At 41.3% G+C, this 17,747-nt stretch overlaps 1 protein-coding gene across 2 annotated transcripts in view; it reads left to right on the top strand.

Moving 5' to 3' along the window:
* CFAP99 (cilia and flagella associated protein 99) overlaps positions 1-17,747 on the top strand; it is a 104,964-nt gene that overhangs the window by 35,588 nt on the left and 51,629 nt on the right. The window contains exons 4-7 of one of the 2 annotated variants that reach the window (XM_084626974.1): positions 2,391-2,485; positions 10,415-10,527; positions 13,631-13,805; positions 17,097-17,177. In XM_084626974.1, coding sequence (XP_084483100.1) covers positions 2,391-2,485; positions 10,415-10,527; positions 13,631-13,805; positions 17,097-17,177 — 464 coding nt within the window. The remainder of the gene's footprint in view (positions 1-2,390; positions 2,486-10,414; positions 10,528-13,630; positions 13,806-17,096; positions 17,178-17,747) is intronic. The other variant, XM_084626975.1, reaches the window with a different exon arrangement.

Genomic DNA, 17,747 nt, shown 5'->3' with positions numbered 1-17,747 from the left:
GGTCACTGAAGATAGACATACCCAGAGGGCAGTTTATGACACTTCAGACTCTATTACCAGACCTGTGCCCACTGGCATTGCTCTAAGGAGATATTAATGGGGTAGGTCATCAGGCCTTGCTGCAGAGTCCCAAAAACTGATAGAACTTCACTTTGAGGCATCAGCTCATTTTAGTGATAAAATGGATACGATTCTGCAGAAATTAAAACCAAGAGAGTTAAAGCCCAATCTCTAGGGCTTTTCCAGTCCTCATCTCTTCAGAAAAGAAAATACCTTATATGTTGTTTCAGTTCCACAGGCAATCCCCTTCTGTTCAGCAGCAGCAGAGCACTCAATCCCAGAGAAGATACCAATCTTCTACCTTTTCCAGGATTGCTCCTGCGAAAAGTCCACAATACAGACTGCATATTGTCCTGCTGGTGGTGGCTACGCAACATTGTGGGCAAGATGGCTGAGAGTCACACACTTCTATCTATGCAATTTGGACCACATCTCTTGACCTTCTATGATGCCTGGTGCAAGTTCACTTCATATTGCTGGGTACTAGATATCATCAGTGGTGGTTACTCAATCACATTTTACACCAGGCTTTCTCACATCCCTCTCCCTCTCATGAAAAACTTCTGTGGGAGAAAATAAGGTCCCTTCCATAAAGGAGGCTATAGAAGCGGTTCCTCCATTGCACCAAGAGCAGGCATTTTACTCCAAATATTTCCTAGTGCCCAAAAGAGATACAGTCTGAGACCCATCCTGGACCTCAGAATCTTAAGCAAATTTATGAAAACCTTCAAGTTCAGGAAATTAATAGCTAAATGTGAACCTCAGCTATCATGATTCAGATTCATCGTACATCCAAGAAAATTTTAAATGATACCTAATTATCCACAGTTCTCCATCATAAACAAAGAGCTTATGTTTTTCAGTGTCAGAAGCACATAAATGTGACCATTAAGCTGACTATTGCTGTTCCTGGATTGGCAGGATTGGTCCTGTTAAAGACCTCCATTAATCAGGTGGAAGTCGGGGGGTGTCCCTGAATATTTTCCCATATGAACAAGTTGAGAGTCCAAAGGTCATTGGCTTAGATTTTTCTAAGCTGCTTGTGACGGTCCTTGCCAAGCTTCATTGACACTTAGATTATCAAAGTTGTTTATCATGGCTGTTACTATATGTGAGCAGATTTGAATTTAATAATGCTCTTATAAGATACATCTGTATACCACTAAGACCACTTAAATGTGTTGCTATGCTGAAACAGAAGATTGATACTCTGTTACCATACACTGACTTGCCTCCTGCACATTGGTCAAGATTTGCTAATAGTTACCATGCTGTGGTATCTGAAATACTGCGCTATAGGCAAATCAACTAAAGCCTGGTATGTTCCTCAGGGCTACCACTGTGCTACAAGGGTTCCTTAGCTTCACAGGATCAGAGAAACACCATAGACGCTTCTGCCAGTTCTGGGGACAACTCTACGCTTCTCTGCCTTTTCCTTCATTGGCCCCTATTTGCTCAAGACTAGAGCTGTGTGGGAACTGCAATTGCACACGAAACAACATTTTTTTGAAAAAAAAAATGCTTTGGATCAATTGAAATGTGACATTTAGATTTCAACTTTTAATTTTTTTTAAGTAAAAAAATAATTTTCAAGATGAAAAATTGTATTGAAATGAAAAGATGAAATGTCCCATTTGGAAAAAGTCAAAATGGAATGTTTTGAGCTTATCAAAATGCTTTTCTTCCCCTTTTTAGGAGCAAAACTTCATTGAAGCAACATATTCCCACAAAAAGTTTCAGTTCCAAAGAAACAGCATTTCCAACAGAAAAACTTTCTGTCACAGAAACTTTGACCAGTGGTACTCAGGACGCATTTGGTCCCTTTCCTCTCCAGCAGCTTACACTGCCTTAAGTTCTGTTCCTGCAAGGCATAGAACACCTTTAGGAGTTTAGCTTTAGCCCTACAGAGCTTCTAAACTTTGCAGGAGTTGATCTTCCAGATATGCAAACTCTCAATTGTCTGAAGGCTACTCCACTGCCTTCAGATAACTGTGGTTTGTTTTGTATTTTTCTGTAGTTAAAAGCTTCAGATCTTCAGCTTGTGTAATTCCAGTGGAGCTATATTGATTTACACCAGCTGAGAATCTGGCACAAAATTGGAAATAACTATAGTATCTGAGAGTCGGCTATGATAAGACAAACAGGGATGTCTTTTTAATGGCAATCCTTATATAGCCCCGTTATACAGACGAAAGGAAAAAAATATTTCAAAATTATTAATAATGAAAGTGCCAAAAGTGAGTCACATGATTTGGTTTCAGCCATAGCCCCATGGTCAAAATCCAAAAGTGTAATGAATATAAATAGTTTTTATATGTGTCTTTTGATAGTTATTTGCTATTTGGCCACTTTTCAACTGGAGGAGCTTGGTCTTCAGCAATTCAGCAGAATTGTCAAATCTCTGGACATTGCTAAAATGCATAAGGTAATGAAAGTAATTTCACTTTAGCAAAAATTTTAAACTAACATCACACCATGTTTTCATATTGTTTGATTAATTATTTTTTGAGTCGAGAGGTCTTTGCTGTGATTTTAAAAACTGTGGGTACTGTTCTTCCTTCACTTACACTCTGAACTTTTCAGCTTCTGAGTTAATTTAAATAAGACTGGATGAATGTCTTTTGGTTAAATGATGGGAAATCAATATTCTGCTAGCACAAAACTGCCGCACTTCCGAAGTCATACTCAGTTTATACTACTTGTTCATGATTTATTTCCATGTAAAGCAATAAAAATTATATTACATGGATGTACCATGGGTAAGCTCTAATTGTCTAGATGTCTGAGGAGACATCCAAAACACTGAGGTTTTGGGTAATTGGCATTTCAGTTCATAAATACATTTGTGTTCAGGGGAAAGGCAAATTTCAGATAACTGGGATTTATCTATACAGTCTTTATACTTATTATCCTGCTCATTGTGACTGCATTGCCTTTCCAGTGAGCATAGTTGTCATGTAGTATAAGAGAAGAGAGCAGGCTAGTCTGGCTGTGTTATGCATCTGAAGGCATTGGCATGGAGTGTTTCCATAAAGTCAGTTCAAACAGTAATGATGTAGTTCATTAATTGTTAGGGATAAGAATACAGGAGATGTGGCTAGGAAGATTATCAAAATCTGATGGGCAAATGACACTTTCTTTAAAAAGTTCTCCCAACCCCCAGGACTCTTTGTAAAGATTTCTGGGGAAAAACAAGTGGTTTGGACACTTCTGGAGCTCGTGTGGCTATCAATGATATTTTACTTTGCAAAACATCTGATTTCTAATCCATACTGGTCACCGCTCAATGATTCCATTCTCTTAACCTTAGGTGGCTGGAGTGCCAGTGTCCCTGACACTATTTTGCTCCACACACATTTATTTTCTCCTTCCTTGCGTACAATATACCTATTCCATAAAGGAAGGTGTAGTACCAAGTGACCTTCCACACTGTTTCTTCTGGTACACTTTTTTCCTCTTGCATCAGAGAAGCTTTTTTGTCTCTAGAGTGATGCTAGATTAGATGAATGCACCTGCAGCAGAGGATTTAGAAGCAGCAGTTGGTCCCCCAGCAACAGGGACAAAAACAACAGAAGGCAGATTTGCAGCCGTAGCAACAGCATGAGGGTGGCAGACAGAATTCTGGGATACCCTTTGGGGATGTTGACCTATTACAACATGCTAAGATCCTCCTGTCCTGAGTTCATCTTGCGTTTTAGTTGAGATGCAAACTAATGTTTCATGTATATTACTTAAACAGATTTACTTTATCTAATGAACATAAAAGGAGATGTTTCTCCAGATCATGGGCCCAACTGTGTGACTCTTAATTATGCAAGTAGTCCTTACTCATATCAGTAATCTTTCTGAAGTCTAGGGGACTATTTGAGTGAGCTCTACTTGTGTGAGTAAGAATTGCAAGATGGGATTCGTATTTGTAAATGCTGATAAAATAGAGGAAAAACCCTTCCTCCATACCAGAATATGGCTGGGTATTTTGATTAAAGCAAAATAATTAGGAATACTAGACACATTTCAGTCTGAATGGAAAATTAGGAATCTGTGCATTAGGAATCTAAACATGGAATCTGTGCATGTAATAAGAGAACATACAAGAGCTCTTTAAGGCCCTATACCTATAAAAATATTTTACAGGAACAGGTTCCAATCCTGCAATCTCAGTGGGATTCCTCTTATGAGAAAAGATGACTTGCCTATTGGTTGCAGGATCAGGACTTACTGTTTTTATTAATCTGTATTATTCTTATATGTATGTGAGGAAGCTGAAGGGTTTGTATCTTAAAGACAAGGACAAAAGAGAGACAAAAATGAAGAAAATAACTTTGAAATGTACTGTGCCATTAGCCTTACACCTCTTTATTTTTATGTCATTTTAGCACTTTGTTGACTATAGTGCTGTGCAGCAATAACTGATCAGCACAAAAATACATACTGACTTAGTGTTTTGTTTATTTTTAGCCTTCGGGAATCTGTTTTGTTCTGTCTCACATTCTGAATCCCTTCAACCTTGACAACTGCTAATAATAATGACTTTGTTTGTAATGTGCTTTGAGATCTACGGATGAAAAGCACTAGGTATTTTCAATTATTATTACTGTATTATGGGTTATGCATGTAATAATGCCGAAGTTAAGATTTCCTAACACTTCCCATTATAAAAAGCAGTCGTGGCAGGTCCACAGGGAGCATGACAACCTACTACCATTATCAGTTACTCTGTTAGCTTACATGGCTGAGGTCTGTGCTGTGGATATAAAGGTTCCTACCCTACTGATGACCCAAGTCAGTGTCAGTATGATTCCATGTGATAGAATTTCATTTTTTTCAGTTTGCTTTTTTAAAAACTTAGGAAATACTCTACAAAAAATTACATTAAAGATTGTTATGGTTGCAAAGTGAAGTACATAACCAACTTTAATTCACCACCCCACCACCACCTGCCCCCTGGCCTTTGTACATTACAATAATATCTTTAATTACATGATCACATACTATTTTATTACTTCAGTAATATATTAAAGCACTACAGTGGGCAAAATTAATCCCTGGTGTAATTCCATTGGTTTCAGTGGAATTACATGAGGGATGAATCTGGCTCATTGTATTCTATGAGTAGTGAAACTTGGAGCACTTGAGGACAGGCTATCAGTGCCTACACTGAAGAAATTATCTTTTTACCAGGCAGTGTGTATTTCAAGATGAATAAGCAAAGTAAGGTCATTACCAAAATGATAGCTCTGTGACTTCCCTTACACATTTGATACCAATAACATCACAAGATAGCAAAGACACAAATAATCACTAATGAGGATGCTACTTATTTACACATGACAAAAAGGAGGACTGAAAAGCAATGGAATTTTTCTCATGGCTCATTAAATAATTGGTCAACAAAACACAAAAGTTCCCATTGTTAAGGAATGAAAAATGCACTGTAGGTTCATGGGGCTGGACTCTACCCACACTTGCACTCTGTGCAACCCTATCATGTGGATCATTAAGGCCAGATTTGTGGACTTTGGCTCAAACAACCTCCTAGTCAGAGCTGGAAGTTGGCATACCCTGGAATGTGTGTCCAAGAGTGGCATTCAAAGCCTTCTCTGGCATGGCACATAAAGAGCCTCTACAGGGCTTATGCACAAACCCCTGATTCTTTCTGTTTTGTCTGTCCTTGAAGACTCATGCAAGAACACACTGGTCACTAAAATATACATCATCGTAGCAAATATCTTAATTATACCTTTCACAACTCTCTGTATATTTTAGAGTAACAGCCGTGTTAGTCTGTATTCGCAAAAAGAAAAGGAGTACTTGTGGCACGAAAGCTCATGCTCAAATAAATTGGTTAGTCTCTAAGGTGCCACAAGTACTCCTTTTCTTTTTGTGTATATTTTAGACAACTCATAGTGTTTGATTACTTAATTACCCATTTTTCCCTAATAGAGTGTGAAATCTTCATGGCTACTATGTAATTGGACTAGCAGCAGGAAGCCTCCAGGGACAATAGCCACCTGTCAAAGATATATGTAGTCTTGAAGCCATGTGGGTCCCAGGATATTAGCAAGACCGGGGGAGCGGGGAGTGATGTAATATGTTTTACTGGACTAATTTCTGTTGGTGAGGGAGGCAAACTTGTCTCTCACTCACCAACAGGAGTTGGTACAATAAAATATATTAGTTCACCCATCTTGTCCCACCTGCTAATGATAGGTTTCAGAGTGGTAGCCGTGTTAGTCTGTATCAGCAAAAAGAAAAGGAGTACTTGTGGCACCTTAGAGACTAACAAATTAATTTGAGCATAAGATTTCGTGGGCTAAAACCCACTTCATCAGATGCATGCCGTGGAAAATACCGTAGTTCTCTGTGTATATATATATCTTCCTATTGTATGTTCCATGGCATGCATCCAATGAAGTGGGCTTTAGCCCACGAAAGCTTATGCTCAAATAAATTTGTTAGTCTCCAAGGTGCCACAAGTACTCCTCATTCTTTCTGCTAAAGATAGCAGTTAGAAAATTATGTACGAGTCGGTGCTGCCAACCCAAGAACAAGAGTTGTTAAAAGTCAATTGATCTGAACTTATTTTTCTTATAAACTTTGTCTGCTTTGGATAAGAACTGATTCATTATCTTTTATCAGTATATATTATTGTTTCATCTGCCTTGAAATGGTAGCTGCAAGCACCATGCAGATGATGATTAAGCAAAGATCCAGGGGGTCTAGGCCCTGCAGTCAGAGGGAGCTGAGAAAGAGCAGTGAATCAGAGGCACAGCGGCAGGTGGTAGCGCAATGCACAATTGATTGCTGCCTGATAGGGTGGGCTGAGTGAGAGGAATATCAAGGACGCAGGAAGGGAAGGAAGAAAAGAGTCCATATGGAAAGAAGGGTCTGCCAAAGAGCAGCAGTCCTTGACACCAGCTTTGGTTTAACTAAATCAGTTTAAAAACACCCCTTTGGATTAACTGGTGCAACTCAGTATGTAGATAAGGCCTTCAGTACATCACCACTATGGAAGAATACTGTGACATTGGACCTGATTCTCTTCTGCCTTGTGCCCTATGTCAGGGGTGGGGAACCCTTTTTCTATCAGGGGCCATAGACCCACAGAAAAAAATCAATCACAGGCCACACACAAATAAAAAGCAAAGGTCTGATCCAAAGCCCATGCCGTTGACTACCCCGGTCTTTGGATCAGATGCTGTGATGTTGTTCTTGCCGTAAATCAGCCCTACCATCCCCTGCTGCTGTCGTGTGGCTCTTCTCTGAATTCCCCCTGGTTTGTCAGTATATTTCTGGGGGGCCCAGAGCCAAGTGCAGGAATCCCAGGAGCGTGGGGGGGCTCCTCCCCAGAACTGGACGGAGAGGAGCTGTCCTCCCCCTGCTCCGGGGTGGATGTCCCAGTGGCTAGCCAGGATGGAACACTTGGATGGGCCCCGACTTTTGGTGGGTGGGCAATGGCAGGGGGCAGGGGTGGGGGAGAGGATGGAATGGGGCTGCGTCTCCCCTGCCTCCTCCAGCTGGCGTTGCAGGGGTGATGGACCCAGGCACGCACCCAGCTCTGAGGGGAGACGCCTCTCTCCAGCAGCAACGGCTTCCGTCCCACCGCCCCACGCCAGGCCTGGCTCCCCAAGCAGCAGGCCTATTTTTTTTTAGCATTCCTCTGCCATCGCTGGGCTGCCCGCTTGCTCACCCATCCTACACCAAGCGGCGGATTAGCCCCTATGCCAAGGGGGTGTGCCCAGGAGCCCCCGCCAATTGTGGGGCCCTGAAAAAATGGGAGCCCCTGCACCCCCACCCATTCTGACTCCCTGCCCAGCGCGCCTGCTGGGGAACAGTGTCAGGGTGCAGGGGCTTGCCCCGCTCCGCCCGCCTGGTGCTCCAGTCAGGGATCGGGGTCAGGGCATGGGGGCTTGCGGGCGGGCACACCCCCGTGCTCTGACCCTACTTCCCGGCTGGAGTGCCAGACAGACAGTGCGGGATGAGCCCCCAACCCCACTCCCTAGCTGGAGCACCCGGCGGGCAGAGCAGGGCGAGCCCCCGACCCCACTCCCCAGCCGGAGCACCAGATGGTCAGAGTGGGGCAAGCCCCCGCTCCCTGGCTGGAGCTCTCAGTGGGCAGAGCAGGGCGAGCCCCTCAACTCCGCTTCTTGGCTGGAGTGCCAGGCAGGTGGAGTGGGGTGAGCTCCCAACCCCTCTCCACAGCTGGAGAGCCAGGCTGAGTGGGGCGAGCCCCGGACCCTGCTTCCCGGTTGGAGCACAGGGTGGGCGGAGTGGGGCAGGGCTGGATGAAATTAAGCAACGGGCGGAATCTGGCCCACGGAACATAGATTCCCCACGCTTGCCCTATGTGGTGACATTTACACCTGTGCAAAATGGGTGAAAAATGTTACTGTGCTAAGATGGTACTGTTTTACATCCAGTTTGCACAGATGTAATGACAATATAAGATACAAAGTAGTAGCGAATCAGACCTATTGATTCCACAGGGGAGGATCCTACATTTCCCCATATGCAGGGTGTGGTAAACCCAGGACAAACAGCTACAAAAGGGGGGTAGTAATTAGTCCCAGGGGTTTAAAAGGCCCCTCCCTATCCACTAAGGAGAGAGAACTATGGGGCAATAAGGTTCAGCTGGAAAAGGGGTCGCTAGGGAACCAATTAGGTTCAGCTGACTCCAACTACTTGGGACCTTTTTAAACCCTCCCCTGAGTGGTAGGAGGGGGAGAGTGAGGGGAGTAGGGAAGCTGCCTGTAGGCTGTTTGTGAGACGACACCAAATCTTCCCAGTAAGGAGGCTGCACTTGCTCCCCAGAAGGGAAGGAAAACAAGCACAAGGGAGTGACAGAGGAGAGGAGTAGCAGGACCCTGTGCCACCAATAAGGATTTGCCTTGCCCCAATCCTGAGTCTCCAAGGCTAAAAAGGACTGAGATGAACAAGATATTTTGCCACAAGGGAGAATGATTTGCTAGACTGGCTAGGAGGAAACATATCTCATTGCTGTAGAGCTAACAAAAAGTATTCCACCAAAATGAGAATCACAAATAAAACAACATTATCCATACCCTAGGGCAGGGGTTGGCAACCTTTCAGAAGTGGTGTGCCAAGTCTTCATTTACTCACTCTAATTTAAGGTTTTTGCATGCCAGTAATACATTTTAATGTTTTTAAAAGGTCTCTTTCTATAAGTCTATAATATATAACTAAACTATTGTTGTATTTAAAGTAAATAAGATTTTTAAAATATTTAAGAAGCTTCATTTAAAATTAAATTAAAATGCAGAGCGCCGCAGAGCGCCCCAGACCGGTAGCCAGGACCCGGGCAGTGTGAGTGCCACTGAAAATCAGCTTGCATGTCATAGGTTGCCTACCTCTGCCCTAGGGTTTCATTTTCATACCAGGCCTTTTTGGGCTGAATGGAGTGCCTGTGGTTTTCCAGAGCTTGATGGACTAGGTTCTTCAGCCTCCCAGCCAATATGCTCTAGGGTATTTGGATGATGTGGTAGTGTACAGGCTAAGATGTGCAATAGTTAAAAATGAAACCTAATCCTTAGGTACTTCCTTGGAAATGGTCCTGTCAGGCCTATAGTTAGCAAAGTGAAGGTCTCACAAGATTTTTCCACACTCACTGTCAGGCAAATCCTTTCATTTCTAAGAATTGTAATGGAAAGGTCAAAGTTCAGATTTGGAATTTATCCTGAAATCAGTGGCCCATAATGAATGAGAGTACCATATTTCAAGATTCTAGTTCAAAAGGCCATTTAAATAGTTAAAATTCTATAGAAAGGCTGATGACCTTTTGGTGAACTCCAATAGAAAAGTGGAAGTTCAAATGTTAGATCTTGTTTTTTCCAGTATTCGGAGGCCCACAATGTGTGTGTGTGCCAAATTTCAATCTTCTAGTTCAATGGGAACAGAAAATTAATTGTGTTAGTCATCTTTATTGTATAGCTAGATTTACTAGACTAGAATCATTTCTTTACAGTACCCAGTTTTTTTCCAGACACAAACTTGTGTCCCAGTATAGTGATGTTTTAACAAGCAATAATTTGAAAACAAGGTCACACTGCATCAAAACATCATCATACTATGAACATGGGGGTGTTTTTCAGGTCCATAAAAAGATTTTAGGACTTACTGATATCGCACAAGGTATGGCTTCAGGACATAAGGTTGTTGCAACAAAACTGAAATGCACCTACAAATACTGGGGTGTGTATTAATTACAATTGTAGTGTAATACACAAGCGAAGTCTGCAGCAGTGTTTCTAAGAAAATCTGTGTAATCTCCATGTAAATATTGCATGTAACTCAATTCTTCAGTTCATCAAATTTGAAAGAAGTAATCTCTTGTTAGTTTCTTAGATTCTTCTTCAGTGTCTTGAATTTGAGTACATGGATAAAAGATGAATGGAGTCAGATATATGATTCTCTTTACGTAAAAGAGAACTGGATTGATCCATTGCTAGGGTAAGTACTAAATATTCAATATATTTGAAAGTTTAAAGGTGACATCATGGAAAAAGGTCCTCCTGAAAATTCAGTTTGCTTTAAAATATATTTCTTTGCAATTTGCTATGTTTATAAAACCATATGGTCCAATCCTGCTCCTATTGTAGTCAATGTCAAAACTCTTATTGGCCTCAATGGGAGCAGGGCAGACCCTTTAATTTATCCATAAGTGAGTTACTTAGCTCCAAGAAAAGTTCTCTCATAGATGTTACACGCTAGTTTCCCCAACCCAGAAAATGAAACTGGAACATATAATATTGAAATCAGAGTCAAACAACTATCTTCTAAAGTTAGGCTTTGATCCAGCAAAACTTTTAGCACATGATTAATCCCACTGACTTCAGTGATACAACTCTCATGATTGAGATTGCATACATGTTTAAGTGCTTTGCTGGGTCAGGACTCTAGGGCTGTCCAAGTTCAACAACGGTTCTAACATGTAGACACAGGGCCAAACTCTGTTAGGCTAAGCATATACCAGCTGGTTCCACTGATACAGAGTATAAACCATCATCTAACTCAGTTGTTATATTCAGTACAATTTAAAAAAACACTGTTTAGGTGGAGGCAAAGTAGTAAACACACTGGTATAAATTCTGTCTTGAAATACACACACAATTCCAGTAAAGTCAGTATGAGTTGCAGATGTGTGTGTGTGCTGGCAGAATTTGGCCCATTCCATCCCCAGTACAGTAATTCAAAACACAATGGCTGCTTCCAGTGATTTTTATAAATATTTTTAAATCTGGGATTAGTATTTCATTAGATGTAAGACCACTGAGCCTGATTGTCATTTACACTCAGTGTAAAGGGCCCTTAAAATGGACATAAATTAAATTTACATCCTCTTTGAGGGTGCTTCATACACTGTTAGAGTGCTGTAAAAGACTTGAGTTTTATGAGATTCAGAGGCATTGTTTTCATTAGTCTCTGTATCATCTGTTCCAAGTGTTGATCCCTCTTTTCGTACTGTAGATCCTGAGCTCCTATCTTCCGCTGAGGCAAAATTCTCAACAGGCACTTGGCCATAATAAGGAGTGCAGGACTAGGCCCATAAACTAGAAATATCTAGTAGATATTACACAGCAATGAATACTGATGGCTCTGCTCTCCAGGGGTGGCAGAAGCTTCTTAAAAATGGAAGGGCCACTGGCACCTGAACCGTGGCCCCACCCCCCACACCTCCCCTTCCCCGCAAGGCCCTTCCCTATGGGGTTATGTCCCTGATCATCTTGGCTAATAGCCATTGATGGACCTATCCTCCAGGAACTTGCCTAATTCTTTTTTGAACCCAGTTATACTTGTGGCCTTCACAGCATCCACTGGCAACAAGTTCCACAAGTTGACTGTGCATTGTGTGAAGAAGTACTTCCTTGTGTGTGTTTTAAACCTGCTTATTCATTTCATTGGGTGACCCCTAGTTCTGTTATGTGAAGGGGTAAATAACACTTCCCTATTCATTTTCTGCACACCATTCATGATTTTAGAGACCTCTATCATATCCCCTCCTTAGTCTTCTCTTTTTTTAAACTGAATAGTCCCCGTCTTTTTAATCTCCCCTCATATGGAAGCTGTTCCGTACTCCTAATAATTTTTGTTGCCTGTCTATGTACTTTTCCAATACATCCTTGGTTAGTGCCCTAACCATGGGTTAAAAGTTGGGGTGGGGAGACTTCTCTTGGAGCTGTTTTGTGTGGGTTTAGGCATGCTCAGAGCATGCCTACCAGATTAGGCCATGTGGGGGAATGTGTAGTTTGAGGATCCTACTGTGTCTTTGGCACGAGATAGATGCCTGAGTGCCTAGACTGAGATGGCTGTGCATATGCTCATTGGCAGAAATTTAACAACTAAAGGACTTTAATGGTGGAAGTTTAGGCACCTACAGAATTAGGCATCAGTGGAATGGGCGTTTGAGGATCTCAGTGATGCTTAAATGTTGCGTTTAGGTGTCTAAGACCTTTTGTGGATCTAACCCTGACTCGCAGAAGTTACCCATTGGCATTACATCAGAGTGATAGTACAAACTAAGATTCTGAAGCTCCTTTTCCGTTCTCAGTGAGAGCTGAACTACGTAATAAGGCGTGGAACCTCATTACACTACCCCTCTCTAATATGAAAATCTGTTATTCAGTTACTCCCACCCTTTGTTTTGATGTGAGTGGCTATAGACACGTCAGAAGCCTATGTGCTCTTATTACAAAGGGGCTCTAAAACCAGAGAGAAAGAGGTGAAGATCACAGAAAAGTATTGGCTTCTGAAGAATTTGTGATACCAAGAAGGCAACGTCCCAGTTAAGCAATGTTGTTCTTTCATTGCATGAGACTCCCAAAGTAATGCAAACCTTCAATATTCAAGACCTGAGTGTTTATGTATAGGATACTAATATGTCTGTTTTAAGTATAGGTTCAAATTACATTAATGTATTCCCCATTGTCTTTGGTGGGGTTTGCAGTAGTGAAACTGAGAGGAGAATTTGGCTTTAAGCTGTGAACGTTTTAATTCTGATATACACAAATAATGCAAAACAAAAAACCCAAACCATGTTGGATGTCCCGCCAGCTCCACTTTTTTGTTTGAGGGATTTATTTACTCAAGCAAATTATTCCTGTCCTTCCAATTTTTGATTAAATGAGATTGTGCTAGCGATACACTCGCTCTGTCAGATAATATGAACAATGTTACTTAGACCATTGTCTGTCTTTGTTCTTTCATCGGTACCTACTTTGTTTACCATAACTGCCTCCCTGACTCGCTGTCTGACACTGCTATAAAATGAACTTGCAATGTGCTGGTTTAGTCAGCATGGATTACACTTGTTTCACACAGATAAACAGTTTATTAGAAATAGACTAACTTTTGTTCAAGAAGTGAAGTAACATTTTGAGTGCCACAGTCTGTGCCACTAATCATTAATCAAATCAATTGATCAATTCAGTTAATAGGGAATAAACAGAGCCAAAGTCTTATCAAATTTGCGTCACGGACAATTTCAGATACTGCATTATTATGAATTTGTATAAGAGAAAAAGTGAAAATAAGATTTAAAAGTATTTTTTTAAAGATGGCAGCCAAAAATAGAACAACTGATCAAGCAACTTGCTGACAAATTAGCGAATCGTGTTACCACTGTAAAGACTTCGACGGTCACAAAGCCAAAGGAATTTGATTTGACCACCCCTAAGCCACGAGCCATAACGATACCTGAGCCAATACCGTTACAGGAGAAGCATCGACCTGTGAGTGGTTTTTATTCCTTGGAAAATGTTAAGTTGTATGTGTTTTGTACTCAACCATAGTATATGGTTAACAGTCTCTTCCCTGAAGTTATCTGAATCTAAAATAATTGAAGAAAACCTACCAACACTGATGGAATAACAGGAAACACTTTGGTGTTCTGAATTGAAGGCTAAATTTGTAGAAAATAATTCATACTGTTTTTAATCGATGTAATTGGTATTTTCTAAGCATGTCATAGATACTCTTCTATAGCAAGGCAAGGAAAGGGTAGCAAAAAGGTGGCTCCTAGAATTGTTGGGAAAATTGGGATTTTTCTATGAAGCAACAGTTTATTCCTTGCCCCTTGAATGTGTAACTTAACAGGTTGCTGCCAGCCCATTTAATGTGTAGATTATTCTGCCTTGGGGGATCTACAAGTGCATATTGGAAATAAACCCTCAAACTGTAATTTTTTTATAAAAAATATATGGGTGTGATCCTGCTCCCCATCAAAGTAAATGGCAAAGCTCCCAGCAATTGCAACATAGGCATAACCAACTCTAGATTTGCAGATCATCCATGAGGATGGAATTTCATTGCCTGTTATGTGGGTTTGTGGTGTACCTTAATGTTAATGAAAAGGAGTACTTGTGGCACCTTAGAGACTAACCAATTTATTTGAGCATGAGCTTTCGTGAGCTACAGCTCACTTCATCGGATGCATCCGATGAAGTGAGCTGTAGCTCACGAAAGCTCATGCTCAAATAAATTGGTTAGTCTCTAAGGTGCCACAAGTACTCCTTTTCTTTTTGCGAATACAGACTAACACGGCTGTTACTCTGAAACCTGCCTTAATGTTAATGGTTAGCATTTAATATGTTAATGAGTGTAGAGGTTCTCTTGAAGGCCTGACTGTTTGCTTTTCTAACTTAAGCAGTCACATTGGGTAATATTCTAATTTCAGTCACACTGGTGTAATTCTGGAGTGACACACATTCAGTAGTGGTGTTTGGTTAAAGTAAACAGGATTTGGGCTAAGGTTGCTATGATTCACTGAATAAAGACTCCATGGTTTACATTTAGTTTTGTAGGCAACTGAGTTTAGGGCTATAGCTCTGGGCAGTATCTATAGCCTTTTATTAGCACGTTAGGTTCTTAATAATACAAATGTTGAATGCTTACAAAAATCATTTTGCATCTTTGGGTAATAGTGCAATTTCATGGTAGCACATTGGTGGTTTCAGTGTGAAATCCCATTAATTCTACAAATACCAGGTTCTGAAAAATTGCATTTTATTAATCACTTACTCAGTGTAGGAATGAATCCTGTTGTTGTCACCTTTATATTGTACAGTCTCCCTGAGAGTAATTTTGCATTAACTCACATGTATTGAAGATCATGTGAGGTGCAAGGATTATATTGGATTATGGGCCCACACCCTTGGAATTGGCTAGTGTGTGATGGGTGGCTGTGCATCAAAGGATGGCCCAGAGAGAAATAGGCCGCCTCTTGTTTCACTCTGTATACTGCTGCAAATAAAAAAGTGACCTCATGGCCAAAGGTTTATAATTGCTTGTCTCCCTCCTCATTTACACACCCCCAGCCATTGCAGATATGGCTTTCCACAAAGAAAGCGGTTTCAGTTGGGATTTTCACAGGCACAGAAGGGAGCTAGGGGCTCAACTTCCATTAATATGCAATGGTATTTGGATACCTAAATCCCCAAGGCTTCTTTGAAAATCCCAGCCATGATTTATAGTGTAATCTAATCCATTCCTTTAATATTAGTACTATTTATGGTGAAATTATTACACAACATTTTTTAGGTTTGTCTAGAATTAAAATGTATACATTGAAATGCATTAGGCCCCATTCAGCCCAGATAAAAGTTCTTGTAATTCCATTGGAGTTGTACATATTAGGACCAGGGCCATATTTAGCCCACTCTTTATATATTTCCTTGACCTTGTCCCTTTAACTGTCTATTTTTTCTTAAAAATAATAACAAAATAAACAAATCCACCTGGCTAACATGCAAGATTCTGTCTGGAAATATATTGATGATGTAATACATAAACTCTAGAATCTTGTGTCAAAACAGAAGCTCTTAATACAATACACATAACACTACCCCTATCCTTGTCCATCTCACAACCTTAATTTTTAAGGAAATACATGAATGGTCACTGCCAAAGCTGAGAAGAGTTTACTGATCACTAGGTATAGTTTGTATTCCCTTCCCATCTTGCTCCCCCGCTCCTAGTTTATGTTCTCAAGGCACTGAAATTGCCTCATTTCCATCCAGTATAAAACATTACTACTTGTGTGTATAATTCTGAGTGGTTAAATAAAATTAAGTTGATACCTTACAAACCATTTGTCCAGTTGTCCCTTAATATTTAGGGCCATACTGTGCCTTTAAGGCACTGGTCTGTGTTGTAGGTAGTACAGAATTTCACAATCACTAGGGGAGCTTTAGGAGAGATTGTGCCTCCAGGAGCACACCTATTACATAATCCATTAGAAGGTTACATCATGCTGCTCCCTTCTGCCTTCATCCATTTGGTCACCTATTCTGGCCAGAGCGGAGAGGGGGCATGACCCAGTCTCTTCCACCTCTCCCACAGCAGTCCTCAGAGGCCAACCCATACCAGACATGCCCTTTCCTTAGACCCTTTGTTGGGTCATGTGGCAGACAGGTAGACCTTAACCCTTTCCTGGATGTTTTACTGTCCCACATTCCAAGATCTGACTACCTCTCTAAACCTGTGAATGCTGCTGTGAGGACCCTCTCAATCCTCCACCCCCAAGCAATTCTATACCCACAACTGGCAAACCCTATCTAGAAGTATAGTGGAGCAAGAAGTATGTAGGAGAGGACAGCTGGCCTGATTCTCCTTAAAGGCAACTTCAGGTTGATCTTCCCCTTTTCACTTTGTGGGAGGCACGGGGGAGCAAGCATAGGATTTCTTTCTCCTTTGGCTTTCGCCTGGCAAAGATGGACTTTTTTTTTTAAACTGTGTTAACAGCTCCTTTGGCTGAAAGCACCTGGAACAGGGTTGACAAGGCCTGGACAGCCCCAGCCAAATAGTGATGGTTGGTGGCTATCTATCCCTTTTATGCATTCACCCCTAAAACTTTACTATTCATTTTATGGCACTAATAGAAAAGAAATCACTACTTTTTAAATAATGGCTGTAGTTTTTCATTAGGGATAAATGCCCCCCCCCACACACACACACAGATTTATTGTTTGAAACATTCAGTCTTTCATACCTGTATTACAGAAATTTCTGCCTTTTTAATATAGGTTCCTCAGAGCACCTACAAACCTCCAAAGGAAAAACAGCACCTGCAGGAAATCAAGTATAGAAATCGCAGAAGAGCAGAGGTAAGTGTAGCATGATTTTATTTTTAATTGCCCCTCTCCAGCATCTGTTTATTCTTTGATGTAAGTTACAGTTTTCAGAGCTTTAGGGCTCTATCCAATGCAAAAATGCTTCTGCAGCTGCTGGGCCATCCCCTGTCTTGGAGCAATGAAGGCTGCTTCTTCTATCCCTTTCCCCCACGCTTTGTCTGTCTTGTCTATTTTATTGAAAGTTCTTCAGGGCAGAGACCATCTTCTACTCAATGTTTGTTGCAACACAAATAATAGCAGTACGGTTACAAAGGGTAGTGCTTGTGGAAGCAGCCACGTGATGTTGTCCTAATGTAGCCAATCAAGATTGCTCCAAATAAATTTGTTCATTTCTAAGGTGCCACAAGGACTCCTTATTGTTTGTTTTACAGACTAACACGGCTACCACATTGAAATCCATTTACATACTTGTTCTTACATCAGTGCCCAGTGCCATGTTGTTTCCCCCCTCCATCTGCACTGACCCTGTGAAGGTGTTTACGGACTGCAGATAGCCCAGTGAAGGCTCTTGCCTCCCCCATACCTGGCTCCTGCTGCACAGAG

This window comes from Lepidochelys olivacea (assembly GCF_965140295.1).
Source record: "Lepidochelys olivacea isolate rLepOli2 genome assembly, chromosome: 4".
NCBI classification, from domain to species: Eukaryota; Metazoa; Chordata; order Testudines; family Cheloniidae; genus Lepidochelys; species Lepidochelys olivacea.
Note: the sequence above shows the minus strand (reverse complement) of the source record. Positions and strands in the feature narration are given on the sequence as shown.